This window comes from Crinia signifera, chromosome 9 (genome assembly GCF_055691185.1).
Source record: "Crinia signifera chromosome 9, ASM5569118v1, whole genome shotgun sequence".
Lineage (NCBI taxonomy): Eukaryota > Metazoa > Chordata > Amphibia > Anura > Myobatrachidae > Crinia > Crinia signifera.
The window spans coordinates 75,979,017-76,002,008 of NC_139225.1; the positions used below are offsets into that span (position 1 = coordinate 75,979,017).

Here is a 22,992-nt window from a genome sequence, read left to right on the forward strand (position 1 = left end):
TTACCAGCTCAGAAGGGTTAAAATCGGTCAGTGAGCCTGATTCAGTAAGGCTTGCTAAGCAGTAGTCGTTCGCTGCTTAGTGAGCCCCATTACATCGCTTTGCTGAATGGCCACCCCACCCACTTCCCCACCTCCGAATCCCCTTGGTACCATGTGAGAACACATCCCCTTGCATGCATCCGAAGGGGAGAGAAATCATTTGATGGTTGCCGACCATACAATGATTTTATTTTCCCATTTGTAAATAAGTCAGTCTGAACTGACTTTTATCTCCATTGGTGCCCACCGAAGAGTAGGCGAATGCTGACGTCATGTGACGCACCCCCCCCCCCCACCCGGCAGGCATCAGCCCGCCCACGTTCCCAGCGGTACACCCAGCATTTTCTCTCCAGCTGCCCCTTCCCACCCCCCTACTCATGCGAACACCTCAGCAACTTTGATAGTCGCTAAAGGCATTCGTACAGCGGCCCTGCACATACTGTACACAAATATGCACATGCGCAGAGGCGCAGCATCAGTCCCCAGCGCAGAAATGCCGGGGACTGATTCAAGCTGAATCAGGCCCCGTGTGTATGCACTGAGCGATTTTCAGCCATTTTCCCCATCATCGCTCTCCATACACGCTAGACAAAATCCCCCAGTGTGTATGGGCCTTTACTCATGCTTTGTATGGGGAGGTTATAGTCGGCAGTGGCTATTGCAGACTGCGGAGAATTGATAAATATGGAAAATCCCCATCTTAATGCTCTTAAATGGTATACACAGTCATATACATTAATTACAGGAAAGCATTGGCCATAAAGGGGACATCCAAAAACCATAACTTTTTCCATTACAAAATATAACTGTCTGTACAGAGGCAATTACTGCATATGGGTGAGGATGTAATGGTAGCCAATTATAGCGGCTGGGGAAAAGATGGAATATTGGCCCTTATTCTGGTTGGTGCGGTAATATCTGCGTGCGTTCGTGCCGCCGATGTTTTGTGTCTGCGCATGTGCAGAGGCGTCTCTGCGCATGTGCGAGCGGGACGCACGGCCACATTCAGCATGAAATGTGTACACTACGAACAGGGGGTGGAGAGGGGTGTGAAGGGCTGTTTGGGCTCATTACCATATGTTTACACCCTGCGTTTCATGGGCGTTCCCATGAAAACGCTGGGCGTACGTATGGTAATGCGGCCGTGATGCACGTGTAGGGGGCGGACATATGACATTGCCGGATGTCAGCTGCCCGCCCAGATACCTGCTTTTGCACGGAGAAATGCCCATGTGGGTCCGTCTAAGGTTGCGGGAGCTGCCTGGCCACTCGGTCCTGCATTCGATGGTCTGCGACCATCGAATGATGGGGGAGGTTCCCTGAGATGGAGGAGGTGTATTCATGAGAAATACACGTGCGGTCCGTTCGGACAGCTTCTTACCGCGTACGGACGGAGTTGGCGATCCGTATGGAAGGCGGGGTTTAGGACGCACGGTGCTGGCCGCATATTCGGATCCGGCCGCACCGATCAGAATAAGGGCCATTATAACATCTGACTTTCAGCACCTTTTTGCCAATATAATGGCGTGCGTCTTTAACGCTCCGAATGCAAATCAGATATGTCTTCTCACTGTATTATTAGACCGGGAATGGATCGACAATGGACCAACCGGAATTTGTTTTATAGTATATCAGTTGTGGACAGGGATGCAATGGAGCCGAGTTAGAAAGTCTCACACAAAACAGCTCTATAAAGTCAGACATACAGCTGTTTTTGTTTGATAACTTGTATTCGGTAATGATGTAAATCAATGACAAGTACACAATGACATGACCTATTTTTATATATATTTTTAAGTATATTTTTGATTACTAAGGTTAGAAATAAATAGAAAATTAATTATTTGTTGCAAATGTGCGGTAATTGAGTGTTTGGAATTGATTTTGAGATGGGCGGGGGGCGCTGGGCTGCCCCATTACCATATGGGAACGCCCAGCGTTCCATGGGCGTTCCCATGAGAACGCTGGGCGTTCTCATGGAAATGAGGCAGTGACGCGGGTGTGGGGGGCGGGCAGCTGACATCACCGGATGTCAGCTGCCCGCCCATATCCACGCCAGCGTGCACGCAAATGTAAGTAACTGAAAAGTCACTTATATATGCGTGCACGCTAAACATCATTCGATGGTCGGTGACCATCGAAAGATGTGGGCGGTTACCCGAGCCATGCGAATGGATGTTTATGCAAAACATCCATTCGCAGATGTTCGGGCAAAGCCGCACTTTGAGGGGGCTGCAGGGGGGCGGTCGTTCGCCGGGCGGGGTTTGGTGGACTCGCAAGGCTGTGAATTCAACCTGAATAACCCCCTATGTCCGAATTTATAGACAAGCTATATGTGTATGTCTATAGCACCAATTCTTGAAGGCCGTGCAAGGTCTATGAGTGTATTATACATTGTATTCAGTACATCTTTAATGCTTCATTTTTTATTATATGTTAATAAATGAATGAAACACCAGTTTGGACCGTGCCCAGGGCTTCCTTTATCCATTTCTAGATTCATGTTGAGGGTCAGCTCCTCTTTACATGTCCAGACTGGAGAGGATATTTATCTTATTATTGTGACGGGGACACACAGGGGCCGATTCATACCTGCTCGTAGAGCCGTGAATTCGACCCCTCTGTCGGTGGTTGGGGTTTGTGCATGCGCATGTCCCCCCCCGCTGCCAGCAATTTCAGCAACATTTACGTTCGCCAGAAAACTTGCTGCCTAGTTGACAGGCTTCCAGGGTGGACACCCGGCGTTTCATGGGCATACCCACAAATGGCGAGTGCGCCCATAGAAAAGTTGGGCAGGCCCCAGAAAACACAGGAGTTCCCCTGCCTGCTCGGGATAGGCAGTTAACATCACATGACGTCAATGCCCATCCCCAATTCGCAATTTAGGTCGTTTGACCTAAAGATGGTTGACAGTCATTAGGTCGACACCTTTGGGTCAACATACTACAAGGTCGACAGGGGTCTAGGTCAACAAGGGGCTAGGTTGACATGTTATTAGGTCGACACAATCATTAAAAGAAAATACATGCATCGCCTTGAATGTAAATAATATAAATAATATATATAACCAATTGGATTGACTTTACAATAAAGTTTATATCGAGGAATGGTATTAATACATCTTAATGAAGGTAAAGGTATATTAAAACACTTAAAACAATTTGTGATAAACATAAAATAAAGTTTAAAGTAAATGTCAGCACAATGGACACTGTCCGTTCCTATATATGCCTGGGAAAATCTGGGGCTGACTTGGAATGATATAGTTACCGTCCGCCTTTAGGGAATAAGGGTTCCGATTGTCCTGCAGATCATGAAATGGAACCTCTCCTTCAAGGTCAAGGAGGGTCTGGTTCTAGGTATGAGTCCCTTTTATTTGTAATCCCAATGGTAGGCTTGAGGCCGAACTTTTAGTTGGAACCCGATGGTATGGGTAAAAAGCAGTCCGTCCGTCCAGGCTGGTTTGGAATGTGGAGAAAGTCATGTGGTGCCTGATGCACACTCTATAATAATAAGCTCTGCTATATCATATAGAGCAATTAATTGAGGTTCTTGGAATATTTATTGGCCAAGAAATACTAGCCCACCAACCGCGTCAAAGTAACCTCAGATGTTCTGGTGGGTCCCTAATACTAAGTTTGAACCTGGGACGTAGCACCCCAAAAAAGGTCAGCTGAAGCCAGCGACCTCAGGGCAGCACACAAGTGAATATATAAGGTATTAGTGAGTTAATAGGAAAGAAGCCATAGCTAGGGGTCAAAAAGTGTTACTTAAGTGAAAGTACTAAAAAGTATAATTAGTGGAAAAATAAATAGTGCTAAATGTTATGGTGTGCCACCCCAAGGCAACCTAGCCACGCCAACCCAAGGGGAGCCGCGCCCCAAATCCATCCCTAAAACTAGCACAATATACAAATGTTCAGGTCTTACCGTAATTGTGCCTTTAGTTCCAATGTGCAGTATGTGAATACCAGGGACCAGACTGGTTGTACCATTAGGTCAATTGGAATGTGTCCTGATTGAGAAATTGTTGCCGCCAAGAATCGCTCCACTAACGCGTTTCGCTAGAATATACCGGACACATGTATACCGTGTCCATTGTGCTGACATTTATTTGAAACTTTATTTTATGTTTATCACAAATTGTTTTACGTGTTTTAATATACCCTTTACCTTCATTAAAATGTATTATTAATACCATTTCTTGGTATAAACTTTATTGTAAAGTCAATCCAATTGGTTATATATATTATTTATATTATTTACATTCAAGGCGCTGCATTTATTTTCTTTTGTTTTCTCTATTATTCAGGTTTGACTAGACCTGTCTCTTTTGCAGCAGCCAAACAAAGCAGAACAGCTCACTCATTGCGCTCCCTAGTTATCTCCGCCCTCCACCAGGAGACGGAGATACAATTTTTTCGACACAATCATTAGGTTGACATGGTCTAGGTCGACAGTCAAAAGGTTGACATGGGGTTTTTCACTGTTTTTTGAGCCAACATGTGCCGACAGGTGGTATTTCATGCCCTACCATCCACTAGGGCTTGGTGGGAGAATAAAATAGTGTGACGGAAGCATAGCGAGCGCAGCGAGCCATGTGAGGGTACGTGGTGCACTTAAACTAATGTCCATGTGGACTGTCGAAAATATCTGTGAAAAACCCCATGTCGACCTTTTGATTGTCGACCTTGACCATGTCGACCTTATACTTAAGACGACCTAATGTCATGCCGATCTTGTCCCATGAAGACCTAGACCATCGTCGACCTTGCAGTATGTCGACCCAACAGTGTTGACCTAATGACTGTCGACCATCTTTAGGTCAACCCAATGATCCATACCCCCCCCCCCCCCCCCAAAAAAAAAATATATAAAAAAATAAAACTAAAGTCCTGGCTGCGTGCAGAGGAAAAAAATGATTTTTCCTCTGTGGGGCGCTTGCACATGTGTACACATCTGCTCACAGGCCCTTATTTAAATATTCAGATCTGATCGCAGTACAAATTTGTTCTGAAAATGGGCAAAACCATGTGCACTGCAGGTGGGGCAGATGTAACATGTGCAGAGAGAGTTACATTTGGGTGGGGTGTGTTGAAACTGAAATCGAAATTGCAGTGTAAAAATAATGCAGCCAGTATTTATCCTGCACAGAAACAAAATAACGCACACAAATCTAACTCTCTTGGCACATGTTACATCTGCCCCACCTGCAGTGCAAATGGTTTTGCCCATTTTGTGAACAAAGTTGTACTGTGATCACATCTGAATAAGGGCCACAGTGTAGCGAGGGGATTTGAGTGCGGGGGGCGTGCATTCGGCAGGGTGGCATTAAATTGCACGTTAGGCTCCGAATAAATGCAGCCTAGTGAACAGGTCTGAATTGGGCCCACAGAGCAGTTAGCGTCATCACATACATTTAAAGTTGTACATTTAACATGGCCAAAACATCTGGATCCGACTTTTTACCGAATGTTTCTATTCAGAGCTAAAGGATCCGACTTTAAATGAACTCGGATGCTATTACATTGTCCGACTTCGCAAAATGGACATTTCAAAAAATGTCACCAAATTAACTATTTTATATAAGTCAAACTTTATCATTTAATATCATTTAATATTTGTCCAGGCAGACACCATTGATCAAGTTCATTTAGAAGTCCTGCAGAATAATTGTCACAAAGTAATCATTAATTTACTGTATATATAGAAAATTAGATAGTAGATGCAAAAGTACAATAGTAAAGATAGAATGCAATAGGTTAAATAAAAATATATTTTGGATCAGGTAGAAGACAATTGGTAATATGTACACCAGTGGTTCTCAACCTCGGTCCTCAAGGACCCCCAACAGTTTACATTTTTCCAGGTCTCCACACAGAATTGCAAATGAAGTAAATCGCTCCACCTCTGGTTCTTTTAAAATGTGTCAGTGAATAATGAGTACACCTGTGCACCTGCAGGGTGACCTGGAAATCATGAACTGTTGGGGGTACTTGAGGACTGAGGTTGAGAACCACTGATGTACACAACACTGGTACAGTAGCAAGCGGTTGTATATTAATACCAAATACAACATACACGTGTCACAAGAACTATAGCTCAGTGTCTGCAGTGATGTCAATTCGAGTTGCTAGTAGCTGATGGGAAAAATAGACCCAGAATCAAACAAAGCCAGAAGTTCTGTACACAAGTATGTCGTCATGAGTCTGCCGCAGGTTGGCAAGGGATGATCCATGGATGAATTCAAGAACAAAGCCAAGGGTCAAAGTCCAAAAGACCAAACAGCTGAGCCAGGAGTCTAGAGTGTAAGCACAAAAATCAGGCACTGGTGTTGTAGTTTTACACCCTTATATAATGCAAGGGTTCAGGGGAGCTATGACATCCATGAAGGTAAAGTTTTTTTTTTAACATGATTTTCTGTAACCCAATTGGTAGGCTCACTGTTCCTGTGGTCCAATAATCTGGAACCAAATCCGGCAGTGTGCATTAGCATTTTTCTTGTGTGACATATATTATTAAGTAAACAAGTACATTTACCCCTACTCTAATCAGCTATGGTTCACTCAAAAAGGCTGATTCTAAAGGCCCCCATACATTAGGCAGACTTGTCCAAAGGACAGGTCGGACCTAATCATCCTGACAGCTCCCCGGGGGTGTCAAACACAATTTGGCACTTGATGTGCAAGGTTTTGCATGTGATAAATCGCATGCGGTTTATCACATGCAGTCCGCACATGCAGTCCCCGGGGCTGCAGGCGGTGGGAGCCGTGAGACTGGCAGGGCGGGGGGGGGGGGGGTGGGCTGTTGTGGAGAGCCAAGTATGTAGTAGGCAGGGAATATCGCCGAGGGGACCACAGCGCCGGGTACTGGGAGCGCAACCCAGGTAGAGGGAGCAACGGTTGCTGCGCAGGGAGCCGCTCCCTTCAGCGGGAGCAATGGGCTGCCTGGCAAGTCTATTTCTGCTTTGATCTAGAAGTTTCCAGATGTTTTGCCCATGATAAACGTACAACTTTAAATCTATGCGACGGCGCTAATTGTTCTGTTGGCCTGATTCATACCTCACTAGGATGCAATATTTGTCACCCCACTGAATGCATGCCCCCCCCCCCCCACCATCCGAGATGTGTACACATCTGCTCGCAAGCACCCGCACAGAGGAGAAATCCTTCAATGTTATTTACCATCCAAGGAATTTTCCTCTACACGCAGCCAAAAGGAAGCCCAGGACTTAATTTTTGGTTGCACGGTCTACTGCGAATTGGGGGTGGGCGTTGATGACATATGACGTTAACTGCCTATCCCGATCAGGCAGGGGAACTCCTGCGTTTTCTGGGGCCTGCCCAGCTTTTCTATGTGCGCACCCGCCATTTGTGGGTATGCCACCCTGGAACAGCCCCTGCCTGTCATTTGGGCAGTGAGTTTCCTGGTGAATGAAAATGTTGGCGAAATTGCTGGCAGCGGGGATCTGCACATGCTCAGTAGTGCCTATGTGCTTGCACAGACCGCAACCACCGACAGAAGGGTCGAATTCCCTGGTCTACGAGCAGGTCTGAGTGGGCCCCTGTGTGTCCCCGTCACAATAAGAAGATAAATATCCTCTCCAGTCTGGACTGCAGCTTTACATGTAAAGAGGAGCTGACCCTCAACATGAATCTAGAAATGGATAAAGGAAGCCCTGGGCACAGTCCAAACAGGTGTTTCATTCATTTATTAACATATAACAAAAAATGAAGCATTAAAGATGTACTGTATACAATGTATAATACACTCAATGGCAGGTATTCAATGCTGTTTGCGAGTGGTGACAGCGAGCAGGGCTTCCTGCTCGCTGTCACCACTCACCCTGACAGCATTCAACACACTCTCCGCATACGCCAATTCCCCCTCGCTCCGTTTTTTGAGCGAGGGAGAATTGGCGGATGCGGCTCCAGAAGCAGCGAGACCCGCGGCTAAAAACTGCGAGGTTTCTGCAGCAGCCGTGGGTCTCGCTGTTTTGGGGAATTCTCGCCAGCCTGTGACGGCGAGGATTTCCCCAGAAGGTTGAATAGAGCGAGCGGCCGGCGCGGGGGTTAAACAGCGAGGATCGCTGGTTTTCAGCAATCCTCGCTGTTTAACCCCCTCGCCGGCCGCTCGCTGCGGCATTGAATACCAGCCATAGTATTCATAGTACACTCATAGAGTGAATTGGTGCTATAGACCAGTGGTTCTCAAACTCGGTCCCCAGTTCACGTTTTCCAGGTCACCCGACAGGTGCACTCATCATTACTGTCTGACACATTTTAGAAGATCCACAGGTGGAGCTAATAATTAATTTTATAATTATTTCTAACCTTAGTAATCAAAAATAGGTGATGTAATTGTGTACTTGTCATTGATTTACATCATTATATATAGCTGTTTTGTGTGAGACTTTCTAACTCTGCTCCATTGCATCCCTGCCCGCAACTGATATACTATATAACGCATTCCAGTTGGTTCATTGTCGCCCCCATTCCCGGTCTAAAAATACAGGGAAAAGTCATATCTGGTTTGCATTCGGAGCTTTAAAGACGCACGCCATTATATTGGCAAAAAGTTGCTAGAACTCGGACGTTATCCTTTCCAATTTTCCCCAGCCGCTATATTTGGCTACCATTACATCCTCACCCATAAGTAGTAATTGCCTCTGTACAGACAATTATTTTTTTGAATGTAAAAAGTTATGGTTTTTTGATGTCCCCTTTATGTTCAGTGCTTTAATGTTATGTGTGTATATGAATGTGTATACCACCTCACATATGGGTCTATTTATAATAGGTAAGAGCATTAAGATGGGAATTTCCCCTATTTATCAAAACCAGCTTGAATCGGTCCCCGGCGTATTCGCATCCGGGACCGATGGTGCGGCTCTGTACACGTGCAGGCAAATATTTGTGCATGTGCAGGGCCGCTGTACGAACTCCTTTGACGACTATCAATGTCACCGTGACATTCAAACAGGTAGTGGAGGGGGCGGGCAGGGGGCGTCTGGAGGGGTACGCACAGTGTTTTATGGGTGTCCCCATGAAAATGATGGGCGTTCCCCTGGGGACGCGGGTGGGCCGATGCTTGCTTGAGGTGGGAGTTTGATGTCACATGATGTCTGCGCCTGCCTCCTCTTTGCTGGACTCCGACAGAAATGAGTCAGTTCAGACCAAAAAACTGGGGGTCCCCCGTACTTTGTAACCAGCACGGCTGTGGCATGACACCGCTCACAGGACAATCCAATGTTACATTTAATATTTATTTTTTTACCACCAAATCATCAGCCCGGTGCCCAGGGATGCCGGGGACAGTGCTGGGCTTCATCCCTGGACAAGTGAAACCTGGGAAGGACCCCTTTATTGGGGGTGGCATTCCCCCCAGGTACTTCATCCAGGGGCTGATGTGACGGTCAGGGGACCTTGCATAAAAAGTGTCTCCCGGGGTGGCTGTTTGCTGCCACCTTGATACTTATGTTGCAGCAATCGGCTGATATACCTATAATCATTTACCCTGTATTTGTCCTGTATTGTCTTCAACTGTAAATTACTGTTTATTTTTTTTTTTTTTCCCTGTTTGATTATGTGTACTCTGTAACTGGGCGCTGCGGAACCCTTGTGGCGCCATATAAATAAAGGATAATAATAATAAAACGGCTACATTGGGGACCCTAATAGATGGACAATCTGCATCTAGCATGAACCTGATGCAGCATTCAATGGTGTGACCAATGAAGAGGCTCCAAGTAATAATCTCAGTCCGTGCACACTCAGGTGCACAGCTGTACACTAGAAAGGGGTTTGTAGCAGTATTTTTCTTTTAATACAATAGTCCAAATGTAGTAGCTTGTTCTTGTATGGACACATTAATGTTAATTGATTCCATCTGCCCTCCGTTCCATTTTTCCCAGCTGAACTGAGAGATGAGACCTAACTGTTGCCACGGTAGTGCCTGTCCTGCTTTCCCATAACTCCACTCTATCAGCCACCCTGGAAAGACAGTTATGTTGCATGGCTCAAGTGTCTCTCGATTTTTTTAGACAAAGTCAGAAATATCTTGTGATTTTGGGCGATTTTTTAGTAACGGAAACGATGCAATTTTTAGTAAAGGTGCGATTTTTAGTAATGGGAATGTGCAATTTTTTAGTAACGGGACTGTGTGGTTTATTAGCAATTTTTTTTTTTAAACAGCGTGGAGTCCCCCTCTAAGCATAAACAGCCCTGGGGTCTTTGAGCTGGTCCTGATTTCCCAAATATGGGGGGAAAAGACGGAACGGGTCCCCCCATATTTAGGAAACTAGCACCGGGCTCTTGGTCCATCCTGGTTCCAAAAATATGAGGGACAAAAAGACTGGGGTTCCCCTGTACTTTGGAACCAGCACCGAGCTCCAACAGCCAGCGGTGTCATGCCACAGCCAGGAGACACTTTTTATGCAAGGTCCCCTTGCTGTCACATAAACACCCTGGCTGGCAGGGCTGAAGCCTTGCGCTGTCCCCGGCATCCCTGGGCAGTGGACACCAGGCTGATAAAATGTAAAATTGTACATTGGATTGTCCTGTGGAACAACAAGTCCCAGCTAGCCTCCCCCACTTTGATAAACCACAAGTACCAGCATGTGGGGCATTAAATGGCCCACAGGGAGGGAATTCCTAACACCTTTTCAACACATATTTGAGAAACCAGGACCGGCCCGGGGCTGGTTTTGCTCAGATCGGTGGAGGGACAGGTGGCGGGAGGTTTCTCTGGTTCTTTGGTAAGCTGCAATCCTTGCAGCTTACCGGGCCAACCAGAATGACCCCCTTAGTGCCATGCGGAGCATGTGCGACCTAAAAAGATCTATGCTCCCTTGACTTTATTTCCGATCATGACATTGGGCAATATGTGGGTTTTTTCAAAGCCATTACATATTTAAAATGTAACTCACTTTGTTTTCTCTTGTAGTGGTCAACAAGTGCCGATGACGGAATATTTTGTGCCTCCTGCTCCTCCTCCACCACCACCTGTGATTCCTTCTGCACAAACAGCCTTTGACAGCCCGATTTCAGCTCCCACTCCTGCAGCTCCCAATGCCGTGGCCTCTATGTCGTCATATACCCCTACCCCTCCTCCAGCCCCACCCTGTCCTCAAACTGGTTCTTTGGGACCACCAGTCGCACCACCACCACCTCCGCCAGGTCTTCCAACTATTACAGCTTCACCTGTTCACTCAGCTTCTCCTACCACTGCCACTTTAGAAACAAGGAAAGCTCAGATCCCACTCATCCCTATGAGTGATGCCAGGAGCGACCTCCTAGCTGCAATCCGCAGAGGTAAGTGAGGATGTAACACTAAATCTTAATTTCCTATTATCCTAAAACCTTATTATAGAATCGCAGATACGAGCAAATTGACAAAGATAAGCAGCAAAATGTTGTATGACACCCATAGAGGGAGAATAAATTAGTGTGCCGAGCATAGCAAGACACCGGGCCCGCTGTGTGGCGAGCACAGCAAGCCCACAAGGGGGGGGGGGGGTGTTTGCGATCCACGTCCCCCCCTTGTCGGGATTTCGGTGGTCGGGATTCCGGCGTCGGGATTTTGAATGCCGGGATCCCGACTGCCGGGATTATAACTGCATCCCACACCATCTTTCTTGATCTGTTTAGCATTGGTCATCTGATATTCTACGACCGCCGGGATTTCATATCAATCCCGATGGTGTTGCCAGTGTCTGCAGTTCGGTCCCATCAGTTTCAGCCATGAGAGAAAATCTACTCACAAACTTGTTCTAATGCTACAGTATAGTTGATGTGAACCATTCTCCTACACAAAAATAAAATAGAATGATAGAAGAGTTATGACATACCATATATGGAAAGAGTAGAGTGTAATATTATGCAGCCGCCAGCTATGGAGTTATGAAGGCACATTAAAATTCTCTTGTGGATGAAACCAACATTAGATCTTCTCCCTTGTGCCCACCCTCATGTTAGCTTGTAACCAACAATGTGAATATAAATGTGGCAGGGAGGGCAGGAGCTGGCTGACAAATTTTGGCCTGGGGCAGATGCAAGTAAGTGGCCCTGGCTTTTCTATGAGCGCTGGGAGATCAATGGGAACAACAGAAAAAAATAAAACAAAAATAATGGTCCCACTGACAAGAAGAATCCCACATAAAGATGTAGCCCTGCTCATTGTGACTGCAATTAAGCACATCCGCAACTTGTTAGCTACAGCAGTGGCAATGAACAGTACCAGGAATGAGGGGTGTAAGTAGGGCCGGTGCAAGGTTTTTCGGAACAGTAGGCAAAACTCTAGCTTACTGCTCCCCCCCGGCCCAGTCCGCCACTGTTGGAAAGATATAAAGATGTTCACCTTGGTGATATTAGTGCTTTGAGAATTATGGTGCAAGTGTTCCACCTGGCTGCTTTGTGCAGGAACAGCATATCTCTTGGGGACTATACAAGTAGTATAGACATATGGACACCCCATAGTGCATATCCTGTGACATAAAATTCAGCATAGAAATGTTTAGTTTTCATATAATATTGTAGTTTAATAGAATAAGAATAAGATGATTTACAGTTTGTTTTCATTTTACATTGAATTTTATATTGCACAATATAAAGAGAAACAATATAGACTTCCACCCACATTCAGAAATGAACATATGAAGAGACCAAAATAACTTGTATCTTTATGTTCTCCTGCAGTGTTGCTATAAGTTGCTACAGTGAAAACAGTTCTACATCAAATTAAAAAAAACATGTGCAGTTTCATATTCAAATTCACACATTACCTTCGCATAGCCAGTGTTTGTGACCTGAACCTGATAACTGGCAATTCAGTGACAGCCAGTGGTATTACTGATGCTGTTTGTACAGACAGGCACAATGGGGCAGATGTATTAAGCCTGGAGAAGAGATAAACTGGAGTTAAAGTGGAGATAACATGGAAGAGATAATGCACCAGCCAATCAGCTGTGTTTGAAATATGACAGTTGGGATCTGATTGGCTGGTGCGTTATCTCCTTCCACTTTATCTCCAGTTTATCTCTTCACCAGGCTTAATACATCTGCCCCAATAGGCCTTATTCTAGTTCACTCTTTCTGACAAAATCCTTATTAGATGGACAAAAGCATGTGTACTGCAGGGAGGCAGATGTTACTTGTGCAGAGAGAATTAGATTTGGGTGGGGTTTTACTTCAAAGTAAGATCTATATTGCAGTGTAAAAATAAAGCAGTCAGTATTTACCCTGCACAGAAACAAAATAACTCACCCAAATCTAATTCTCTCTGCACAAGTAACATCTGCCCCCCTTCAGTGCACATGGTTTTGTCCATCTAAGAAGCCTTTTGTCAGAAATAGTGAACTAGAATAAGGCCCAATGTGCTAAGGGCCAGATGTATCAAGCTTCAAAAGTGATCAAATAGAGAGTGATAAACAGCCAGCCAATCAGCTCCTATATCTGCCATGCCACAGGCTGGGTTTGAAAAATAACAGGTAGGAGCTGATTGGCTGCTTTTATATCACTGTCCACTTTATCACTTTTTGAAGCTTGATACATCTGGCCCTAAGTCAGAGGTGGACGTTGCTGCAGCTCTGTACTTTTATGCGCCAAAATGTGTAAGCGCTAAGCCGTCCGCTCTCTGAGTTCCTGCGCGCAGTTGCACGTCAATGATTCCAGATAGTCCATCATTAGTGCACCATCACATCCAGCATTGACAGTTGCAGCAGGATATATGTCAGGCACAGGGCCTACATCTGAGCATAAACTCTGTGGGCGTTATTCAATTGTTTTTCACCTGCATTTCAGCTCGCTATCCCTGAGGGTGGTGAGCTGAAATGTGCAAATGCTTGGCTAAGCCTGACCATGATGAGCAGGATATGCACAAAAACATCCATCACTTTAGACAGGAGATCGGGCACGATATAACAATTGTGTCTGAGCATAGGCTCTGTATGCTTGCGGTGATACACTCAGATCAGTCTCATTACACGCACACAATATGACCTTTTTGTGCACTCTCTTCAGTCCACCTCCCAGACAGCGCCCAGGAACACCCATCGCTTTGCAATCTCTGATGCTTGCGCCTCTGTGCACAACAGCGCCTTTGTGTGTACAGTCAGGGTAACACATGTGCTGTAGGAAATACAGGTTGAGTATCCCGTATCCAAAATGCTCGGGACCAGGAGAATTTTGGATAACGGATTATTCCGTATTTCGGAATATTTTAATATTTCAATTATGTATTATGAAGTATCTTGCATGTTTGCTGTATAAACACATAAAATACACACAAATATATTTTATTACCACATAAAATACACACAAATATATTTTATTTGTTCAAAAAACAAGGTTTCAAAACATGAAACAAAATTTGTGTACTATCTCAGATATTGAATTTGAATGCCAAGCAATCATTTTCTTGCACATATATAGTGCCAGTTACATATCATGTCACCAGTAATGCTGTTACAAATGTCCCCAGTGAGTTTTAAGCAAAAAAAATATATTTTTTTCACTTTCTGGAATGTATGGTTTTCGGAATAATTCGGATAACGGATACTCGGATACGGGATACTCAACCTGTACATGAATCATTTGCAGGCTTTGCATGTGTGTCCACCTCTGTATCAGGCCCAGTGTATACATTAGTATACATCAGTGATATCATTTGGTCTTATTTATCAAGGCTTGCAAAGAGATAAAGTGAAGAAATGAATAGTGGACTGCAGGTCCATTTGCAGTAAACAGCAACTGATAACATATATTTTTTGGAAACGCTACTACTGTCAGATTCACAATTGTGACTTATATTTGTTATTCAGGTATCCAGCTTCGAAAGGTTCAAGAACTGAGAGAACAGGAAGCAAAGAAAGAGCCCGTTGGGAATGACGTCGCCACAATCTTGTCGCGCAGAATCGCTGTGGAATACAGTGAGTCGGATGATGACTCAGAACTGGAAGAAAATGAGTGGTCTGATTAAAGAATCAGAGTCTCCATGTACAGTGCTTATAACACATTGTAATGACAGTGCCGATTCTCACTAGACTTTTGCAATGCATACATCATAACTCCTACATTACTGTAGCTTGCTGGTGAGCTGCTGGTATCACTTAGCCCTGTCTGATCATGTTTGTGTAGATTTATCTGGCTGAAGAGTTCCACTTGTCTAGTTGGATCATCTACTGAATGAATATGGTCAAGCGATGTGTCCTTTTAATAGTGAGCCACAGTAACAATATACACAAACATACATGTAGCAGCTACTAGCAGTCAGCCTAAGGATAATTCAGCGGCACTGTTTCATTTTGTTCCTTTCCTTGTTTACTATTTCTGTATGTGGTAAAAAACTAAAACTACAGAAATATGAGATGAGCAGCAGACATGTTATGTGTATAAAGAGCACATGTGCCATAAATGTAGCTTTTTATGGGGTAAGGATATAAAATTATATATATATGAAAGAAAATAATTAAGTATACATTACATTTATTTAATTTTTTACTCTTATCTCTTCCAATACCTACATCCAGTCACTAACTAAATCTTATCATTTTCACTCAATTCTTTATAAACCAATTTTTTTCCTTGTCACAGAACACAGGGCTTATGCTGGTTACACATCTATACAATCCACAGGCCAACCACCCAATAGTGGGTGAACAGGCAGACAGTTATATAGGTGTGTGTATGCAGGGCCATTGCAGGAGCGTTAGCCGCAGCTTATACTGCCCCTGGGTGGTCGGAGGTGACATCTTAAGTGCTGTTTAGTATTGGACAGCCTCTCAGTGTCATTGAAGCCCGTACACAAAGAGCAATGTCTAGCAAAGTATGTACAAAGCTCGCAACAGGCTCACAGGGTTCAAGCTGGGACACAGTGAGCCAAGTGATCACAAAGGTGTATACCTGGCTTTATTCTCTCCCCATGTTCCTGTTTCGGTAGGTTATAATTGCCACTGCCAGACATTGCACTGGATCCTAAATTTCAGGATAACACCTCTATGTTAGCTGTAAGTTTATCTAGAGTTACACCTAGCAACACATCAGAGTTGCTATGGTCCCAGCTAAATACACTGTTGACAAGTGAACCATTTTGCCATTCTTCCAAAACTACTGCCTACTGCTTCAGTTGGAATCTGGTGATCTCTTAGCCAGAGACAAGGGTATCGCTCATTTTAAGCCCTTTATCCTGGAACTCCATCAATTCTGTTATAAATAACTGGCAAATCTATTGTGTTTACCAATTTAAATAGTCAAAGGGTATGTGTAACTTCTGATTGCTCCTGCCGGTCATCACCCCACAACTCATCAGTATGCCACAGCACTGGCCAAGCTACATTTCTGTAGCAGGTAGTAGTGCACCTTCAACAGTTACTATAAACTAGGGTTGTCTATCAATGGCTCTATCATCAATGTTTTATAACCAACAGGGAAAAACATCAATGTTTGACTTGCCTATGCCTCAGACCATAGTTTGCAGTCACCGTCCACCATTTTATCTCCAACTGCAGATGCACACCATTGGTAGTCCCCATCAAAAGACAAAACTATTTGGCAACACCACCAGTGGTTATCCATAGGTGGTTGTTGGACAAAATGAGACTAACCCTTTCCAGAATCCTATTAGCCTTGTTTTCTCCTTGACCTTAAATAATCATTAGTGCTGCTTTAATTCACCAGAATGCCTCTCCCAAAGGCCATTTTTTGGGTCCCTTGCTCCCTGTAAAGCAGGTCCCTCTTATTGCTTTATTAATTATATCCTCATGGCATATACATTGTTTGCATACTGTTCTTGGTCTCTGTTGGAGCCAATTCTTCATACCGTACTTAAAGTCTCCCTGTAAGAAAATCAGTTCATTCACAAATAATAGTAAGTTCATGATGTGGTCAGGTAAATTCCTTCTCTCACTGTGGGCCAGATGCACTAAGCTTCAAAAGTGATAAAAAGGAGATTGCTAAACAGCCAGCCAATCAGTTCCTACCTGCCATGTCACAGACTGTGTTTGAAATATGTCAGGCAGGAGCTGATTGGCTGGCTGTTTATCACTCTCCATTTTATCACTTTTGAAGCTTAGTGCATCTGGCCCTGTGCCTCAACCACACAAAATAAGTGGGAAATAATAAGTACAGTCTCTATGACTAATCAGACAATTCATTTCTTTTCTGCATCACCCACTTCAGAGTCTGCAGGGCTAACACTCTTCTCCCTCAAACAGTGGAGTTCATCCAGTCTCCTAGGAAACCATATTTGAGCCGTAGCATCAAAGCATCTCCCTGATTCCCTCTTTGCATCTTGTTGACGAATCATACAGTGAAACTTTAAATAGCAAGTGCTGTGCTAGTTATTTTTATTTTCCTCATTCACATTGAATTCTCATTCCATGTCTTCAAAACATCAGTATGTTTCTCAAACAGAAGAGCACAATTAATCTTCTTTTAGCAGTTGTAGGAGCACTTTCTGGGCTGATGTTTTATATATATATAGAGTACTTGGTGTTTATTAGATATAAATGTTTGAGTTCTTCAGCTGTTTTTAAACTCCAGTTTCTAAGAAATTCTTCCAATCTGTCAATTGGCCATCTGCAATGTGAATTTTAAGCCTAGCTGGTAAGACAGAGATGACCACATATGAATTTAATACACATATTAATTTAATATATTGTAATACAGTTCAGCTAGCAATCACAAAAGGTTCAGCTTACTGTGTTTCCGCTATAATTCCTGTACTGTGCCCTATCTTATATCTCACCGGATTCTCTGAATTAAAACCTCTCCTGAGAGATAGATCCAATTTCATCAATGTTTTAAATTACAGAGATAAAGTAGCAACCAATCCGCTTCTAACTCCGTTTTCAAACCCAGCATATAACATGGCAGCTGGGAGCTGATGTCCTAGTACTTTATCTCCATCCGCTTTATCTCTCTCCAAGGCTTAGTACATAAACCCTATAATGCTTTGCTTCTTAAATCAAAATGGTAACTACATATTCTGCTTCCAATAAGATTCGGATACACAGAATGGCAGTTGCTGATAATCATTTTATTTAACCATCACAGGTGCATGTAAGTGATGTGTTAATGTACACAGGTGGTCCCACTCTTCATAATAGTAGCCCAGATTCTGCAGCAGCCAGAGTCTTTGATTATTGCACAGGTTAACAAACTCGGTCCTCAGGACCCCACACAGTGCATGTTTTGTAGGTCTCCTCACAGAATTGTAAGTGAAATACTTAGCTCCACTTGTGAATCTTTCAAAATGTGTCAGTCAGAAATGAATGCACCTGTTCACCTGCAGGGTGACCTGGAAAACGTGAACTGTGTGGGGTCCTGAGAACCCCTGGATTATTGATATGTGTTCTTTATCAACTAGACCTTTTTTTTCTATTTTGCTAGTCAAATTGTGAGGTATAGTTAATTATGTTGGGTAGGAAGATGATTTAATACATTCCTAGACCAGAGGTTCCCAAACTGTGTGTAGTGGCATCCTGGGGTGCCTCAGAGCACTTGCAGGGGTGCAAGTTGGTGGTCCAGGACCAATTCAGGAACGATTTGTGATTAGTTTATTAGGCAGTAAGTGCTGGACAGACATAATTAAAACTAAGGATGACATATAAACACTATTTACATATTTTTTTAATTTCTCAATAAGAAATATTAGGACTAGGGGTGCAATTTTTTTTGTTATTCTAGGGTGCTGTGATTCAAAGAAGGTTGGAAACCACTGCCCTAATGCCCTGATAAAATACTGAAATCTAATGGATGAATAGAAAATTTCATGAAACGTTTAGGAGATGTGAAAAATGCGCATGAATGTATTACAATTTATTATAATGTAAACCATGTGGGATGGTGAATACACTTGCGCTGTCTTACGATGAACGTGACTTGTGTCCCCAAGATGGAACTCGGCAGACGTTTCTCCAATACGTGAACAAAGATAAGGCAGCAACAGTCAGTATTTATCCCACTGACAAATCACATAAGAGGGTATCACCCTCTGCAACTGACCTCTCTGCAGAGCCCTATGGGCACGTAAAGGTATCTTTAACAGGTTATTTCCAGCCTTTCACTCTAATCGGATCAGAGCTCACCTTGTATCTGTGCCCTATAGTCCTTGAAAGGTTTCTTTCACACCGATCAGTCGGGAGATAGCCCAGTAATTAGGATCCAGATGGGTGAAAAAACACTTTTATTCGGGTCACAGCAGGTACATATATCCAAGTAACAATAAAAATTACAGTAAAAAACTTCTTAAAATTGCAAAAAATAAAAGGTCCATACACTAAGGGGGTCCAAAGGAAAACAAGACCTCCACCTCTCACTCACCCAGGTTAGAGACGAGAGGACACTGGAAACCCCAAAGTGCTCAGCGTCGGAGAAACGTCTGCCGAGTTCCATCTTGGGGAGACAAGTCACGTTCATCATAAGACAGCGCAAGTGTATTCATCGTTTTTGTAATCGGAGATTGTGTTTTGGGATTGGTAATCCCTGGTGTATACGCTGTTTCAGTCTTGTGGCGCAGATTACTTAAACAAATTTTTGTATTTGTAGCATGTGGGATGGTCATCAGCGAGTTATCCACTGACCATTGATTGTTCCATTGATAGGTAACCTTGATGGTGTGAAACCATCTGCAAGGGAACCAACAATGTTTTCAATAACCGTTGGTCACCTCACTTTACAATTCATTCGCCTGTGGGCCAATGACAGCTCAGAAGCGGGGGGTTGGTAGGACTATCATGGGTTGGGAGGTGGAGCTAAACTCAGTGACCCAGTACTTTGCAAAGAAAAAAAAAATCCTTGCTTGTGCATCATCAATGGTGGAAAGCCATCTGGTTTTCAGCCATCTATTGGATACTTTTGAAACATCAATGGCCGATGGCCACTCCTACTGTACCATGCTTGATTTGAAGACATCATCGCATGGTTGTAAACTTTTTGCAATAAGTCTGCAGTGATGGAATAGGGGCTACCTTTAGCGTAAAACACAGCATGCATTCTGACTCATGAATCCAAAAGACATACAGGGTGAAATTTAATAGGATCAGAGATACAGAGAGTGAGAGATTTGGTAAGAAATCGCCAGTTTTTTTAAAGCGGCAATCACTTACACTTCCAAATCAAACTGGTTTTGCAGTGTAAATGATTGCCGCTTTAAAGAAACTGGAGATTTCTCACCAAATCTCTCACTTTTTGAATCTCTCATCCTATTACATTTCCCCCACTGTATCATATTACCACAAATACAAAGTCATTCCAGGCTTTTTGTTTCATACATTATATTGCACAACACTGTTACACTTTACAGGAAAAGATTTAAACTTTCTATCATTAAGGCATTGACACGCACAAAACAGATATATATATATATATATAGTGAAAATAATATTTGAAAAGTTTAGAGACTAGTGTTTGGAAGTTTAATACAATTGCAAAGATTATTGGAGTATAATATAGAACAAGTTTTATACTAGAGTAGCTAGATAGGGTGAGTATGCCCACTTCACTTCTGAAAATGGTGGGATGTATCTGTTCCTCAGCACTTGGCAAAGCATTTTGATGCTTGGTGGATGTGCGCAGTGATGGCTGTATATATATTATAAGGGGACATACTGTATGATCAGATATTGACTGAGGAGTTGTTTTGAGGTACAGCTGCGGAGTCAGTAACACACTAGATAGGATCAAGCATCGCTGAAATACTGGAATCTGTAGGTAAGGGGACGATTTTCCCTAACGTTAATTCTGAAACATTAATGTGTTGAAGTATCAATCTGCAGTAGTACAGTAAGCCTTTTTTATAGCAAGAGAATATGGGTTAGAAAACTGTGTGACAGATTTACCAAAGCTTGGAAGGGGATAAAGTGGAGAGCGATTAAGTCATAACCAATCAACTTCTACCTCTATTTTACAAGCTGTGTTTGGAAAATTACAGTTAGGAGCTGATTAATCTCTCAACTTTCTCCAAGCCATAGTTAGCTAGTTTCAATCTACCCTGTCCAGGAGAAGCCCAGAGAGGAGACTCTGTGGTCAATTTAGGGGTCAGGGTCGGGCTGTCACATCACTAGGCCCTGTACCTGTCATGGCAAGATAACGTAATTCACAGGGCAGGAGGCGGGTCTAAATTACATAATACTGGTCCACCCCCTCTGTATGATGCTGAAAATATAAGGTATAATCTCCTACATCTGCCCTCTTCACTAGGAAGTGGGCCAGAAGCCGGAGACCTGGCTACTATTATATGGGTGAGGTAGACTGCCCCCCAAAAAACGTGAGTCTCCCGCAAGTTGCTGGAGAGAAGGCAAGTATGCTCTAAGCTGTGATAAATGTTACCACTTTGTTTTTGGTTTCATAAGATCCTGTATTTCTAGTGATGTAATTTTTAATAGAGACACATGTTTTAGTGGAACCTTTTGCAAAATAAGCTTATAACAAACGATTCTCTTCTACATGCAATTGCCTTTATTTAGAATCATAAACATGTAAAGATAGAAGGGTTGTCTTCAACACTTATATTTCCCAGGATTCTCACTAAGGGCCCGATTCACAGCCATGCACAGGGGCGGCGGGAGGGAGCTCGGTTGGGCACTGTTTACCTGCTCGCTGGGCTCTGAATACTTATGGCACAGGGAGCAGATAAACAGCACCCCGCCAAGCTCCCTTCCCCCCACCCCTGTGCACTGCTGCGAATGCGTTCGCAGCCGTGCACACCAGGAAAATCACTCACCAACGAATGATTTCCCCCTGCCCGCAGCGCTGAGTAAGTCTAGACTTGTGAATGCCGTGGGGAGAAGGAGGCCGCTGCTGACATCAGCGGCCCTCCCTACCAATGGCCAGGGAAGGCCTGCATTTTCTGGGCCACTCACAGAAAATGCAGTGATTACGCCCCCAAATGCCTGGCGCCCAGCAAACGGTGCGCATGTACAGTCTTTCCATAACTGTCAGGGCTGCAAATTCGCAGCTCTGTGTACTGGTCTGAATCAGGCCCTAAGGCCAGTAATTGTCTCACAGTGGGACTATTCTATTATCCCCAATAAGCCAGCACATGCCGTGGTTTAGCTGGGATTTTGTTTCACCTGTAACCCAAAAACAAAAAAATACAGGTTTCATTGAAACCGCGTGTATTCGGATTCAATTTTTTGTTTTCGGACGTCCAAATTGGATACACCCGGAAAAAAAACCTGCGAAAAAACGCTGATTGCATATTGGCCTAAGCCGTTACTGTAGGTAACAAAGTATCATGGGAGCTGAAGTTTTGGAACAGCTGGATTATGAAATAGAGTTACCTCAAAACTGCAAGTGGAAAAAGCCAAAGTAGGGGTCCAATCCCCCACCAGTGAAAGGGTTAATATATTCACTGTCTGGTGGCTCTTTTAACCTGTGATCTTGGTATACATGTTAATGCCTGTATTTATATCTTACTGTACACAGCTGTTAACCGTAAGTACGTGTTCTGTGTAGTGGACTTGTGTATGCGCACACTTGCCCAGGACACGTAAGGTATCAGTATAAGCTTTACTGCTGTATTGTTGTCCATAGGACCACATTGAAATGCTGCTTGTTACTACATTATTTAAAGAGGTTGATGTATTTGTTTTAAAAACACAGAGCCAATAACACTTGATGCATGTGTTATTTAATGACAATAAAGGTATTAAGAAGATGTGTGTTGTTTCTTGGTTAATTAAAAGGTTATTGATTCATACATTTATGGAACTTATGGTGGGTACACACTGGCAGATATATTGGCCCGATCAAGTGATATATCTTTAAGTGACCGGCCAGTGTATATACAATACCGTCGCGGCTGTGCAACACAGCCAATGGCTGATACTGTATATCTAAAGATATATTGGCACAGCATGCTGTTGAATGGGTGATATGCTGACCCCTGTATAGCGCTGCAGGAGCCAGCAGCTATTGGCAGCTCAACTGAGCGGCACATGTAAATGTGTCCACCC

The 22,992-nt window shown here is 43.7% G+C and overlaps 1 protein-coding gene across 2 annotated transcripts in view; it reads left to right on the top strand.

The window, feature by feature from the left end:
• The window catches only part of LOC146035671 (actin-binding protein WASF3-like), a 96,676-nt gene extending 73,982 nt beyond the window's left edge, over positions 1-22,694 (top strand). For both annotated transcript variants that reach the window (XM_083159256.1, XM_083159257.1), the window contains exons 8-9: positions 10,983-11,350; positions 14,857-22,694. In XM_083159256.1, the coding sequence (XP_083015382.1) occupies positions 10,983-11,350; positions 14,857-15,014 (526 nt within the window). In that variant the 3' untranslated portion in view covers positions 15,015-22,694. The remainder of the gene's footprint in view (positions 1-10,982; positions 11,351-14,856) is intronic.
• Positions 22,695-22,992: the final 298 nt, after the last annotated feature.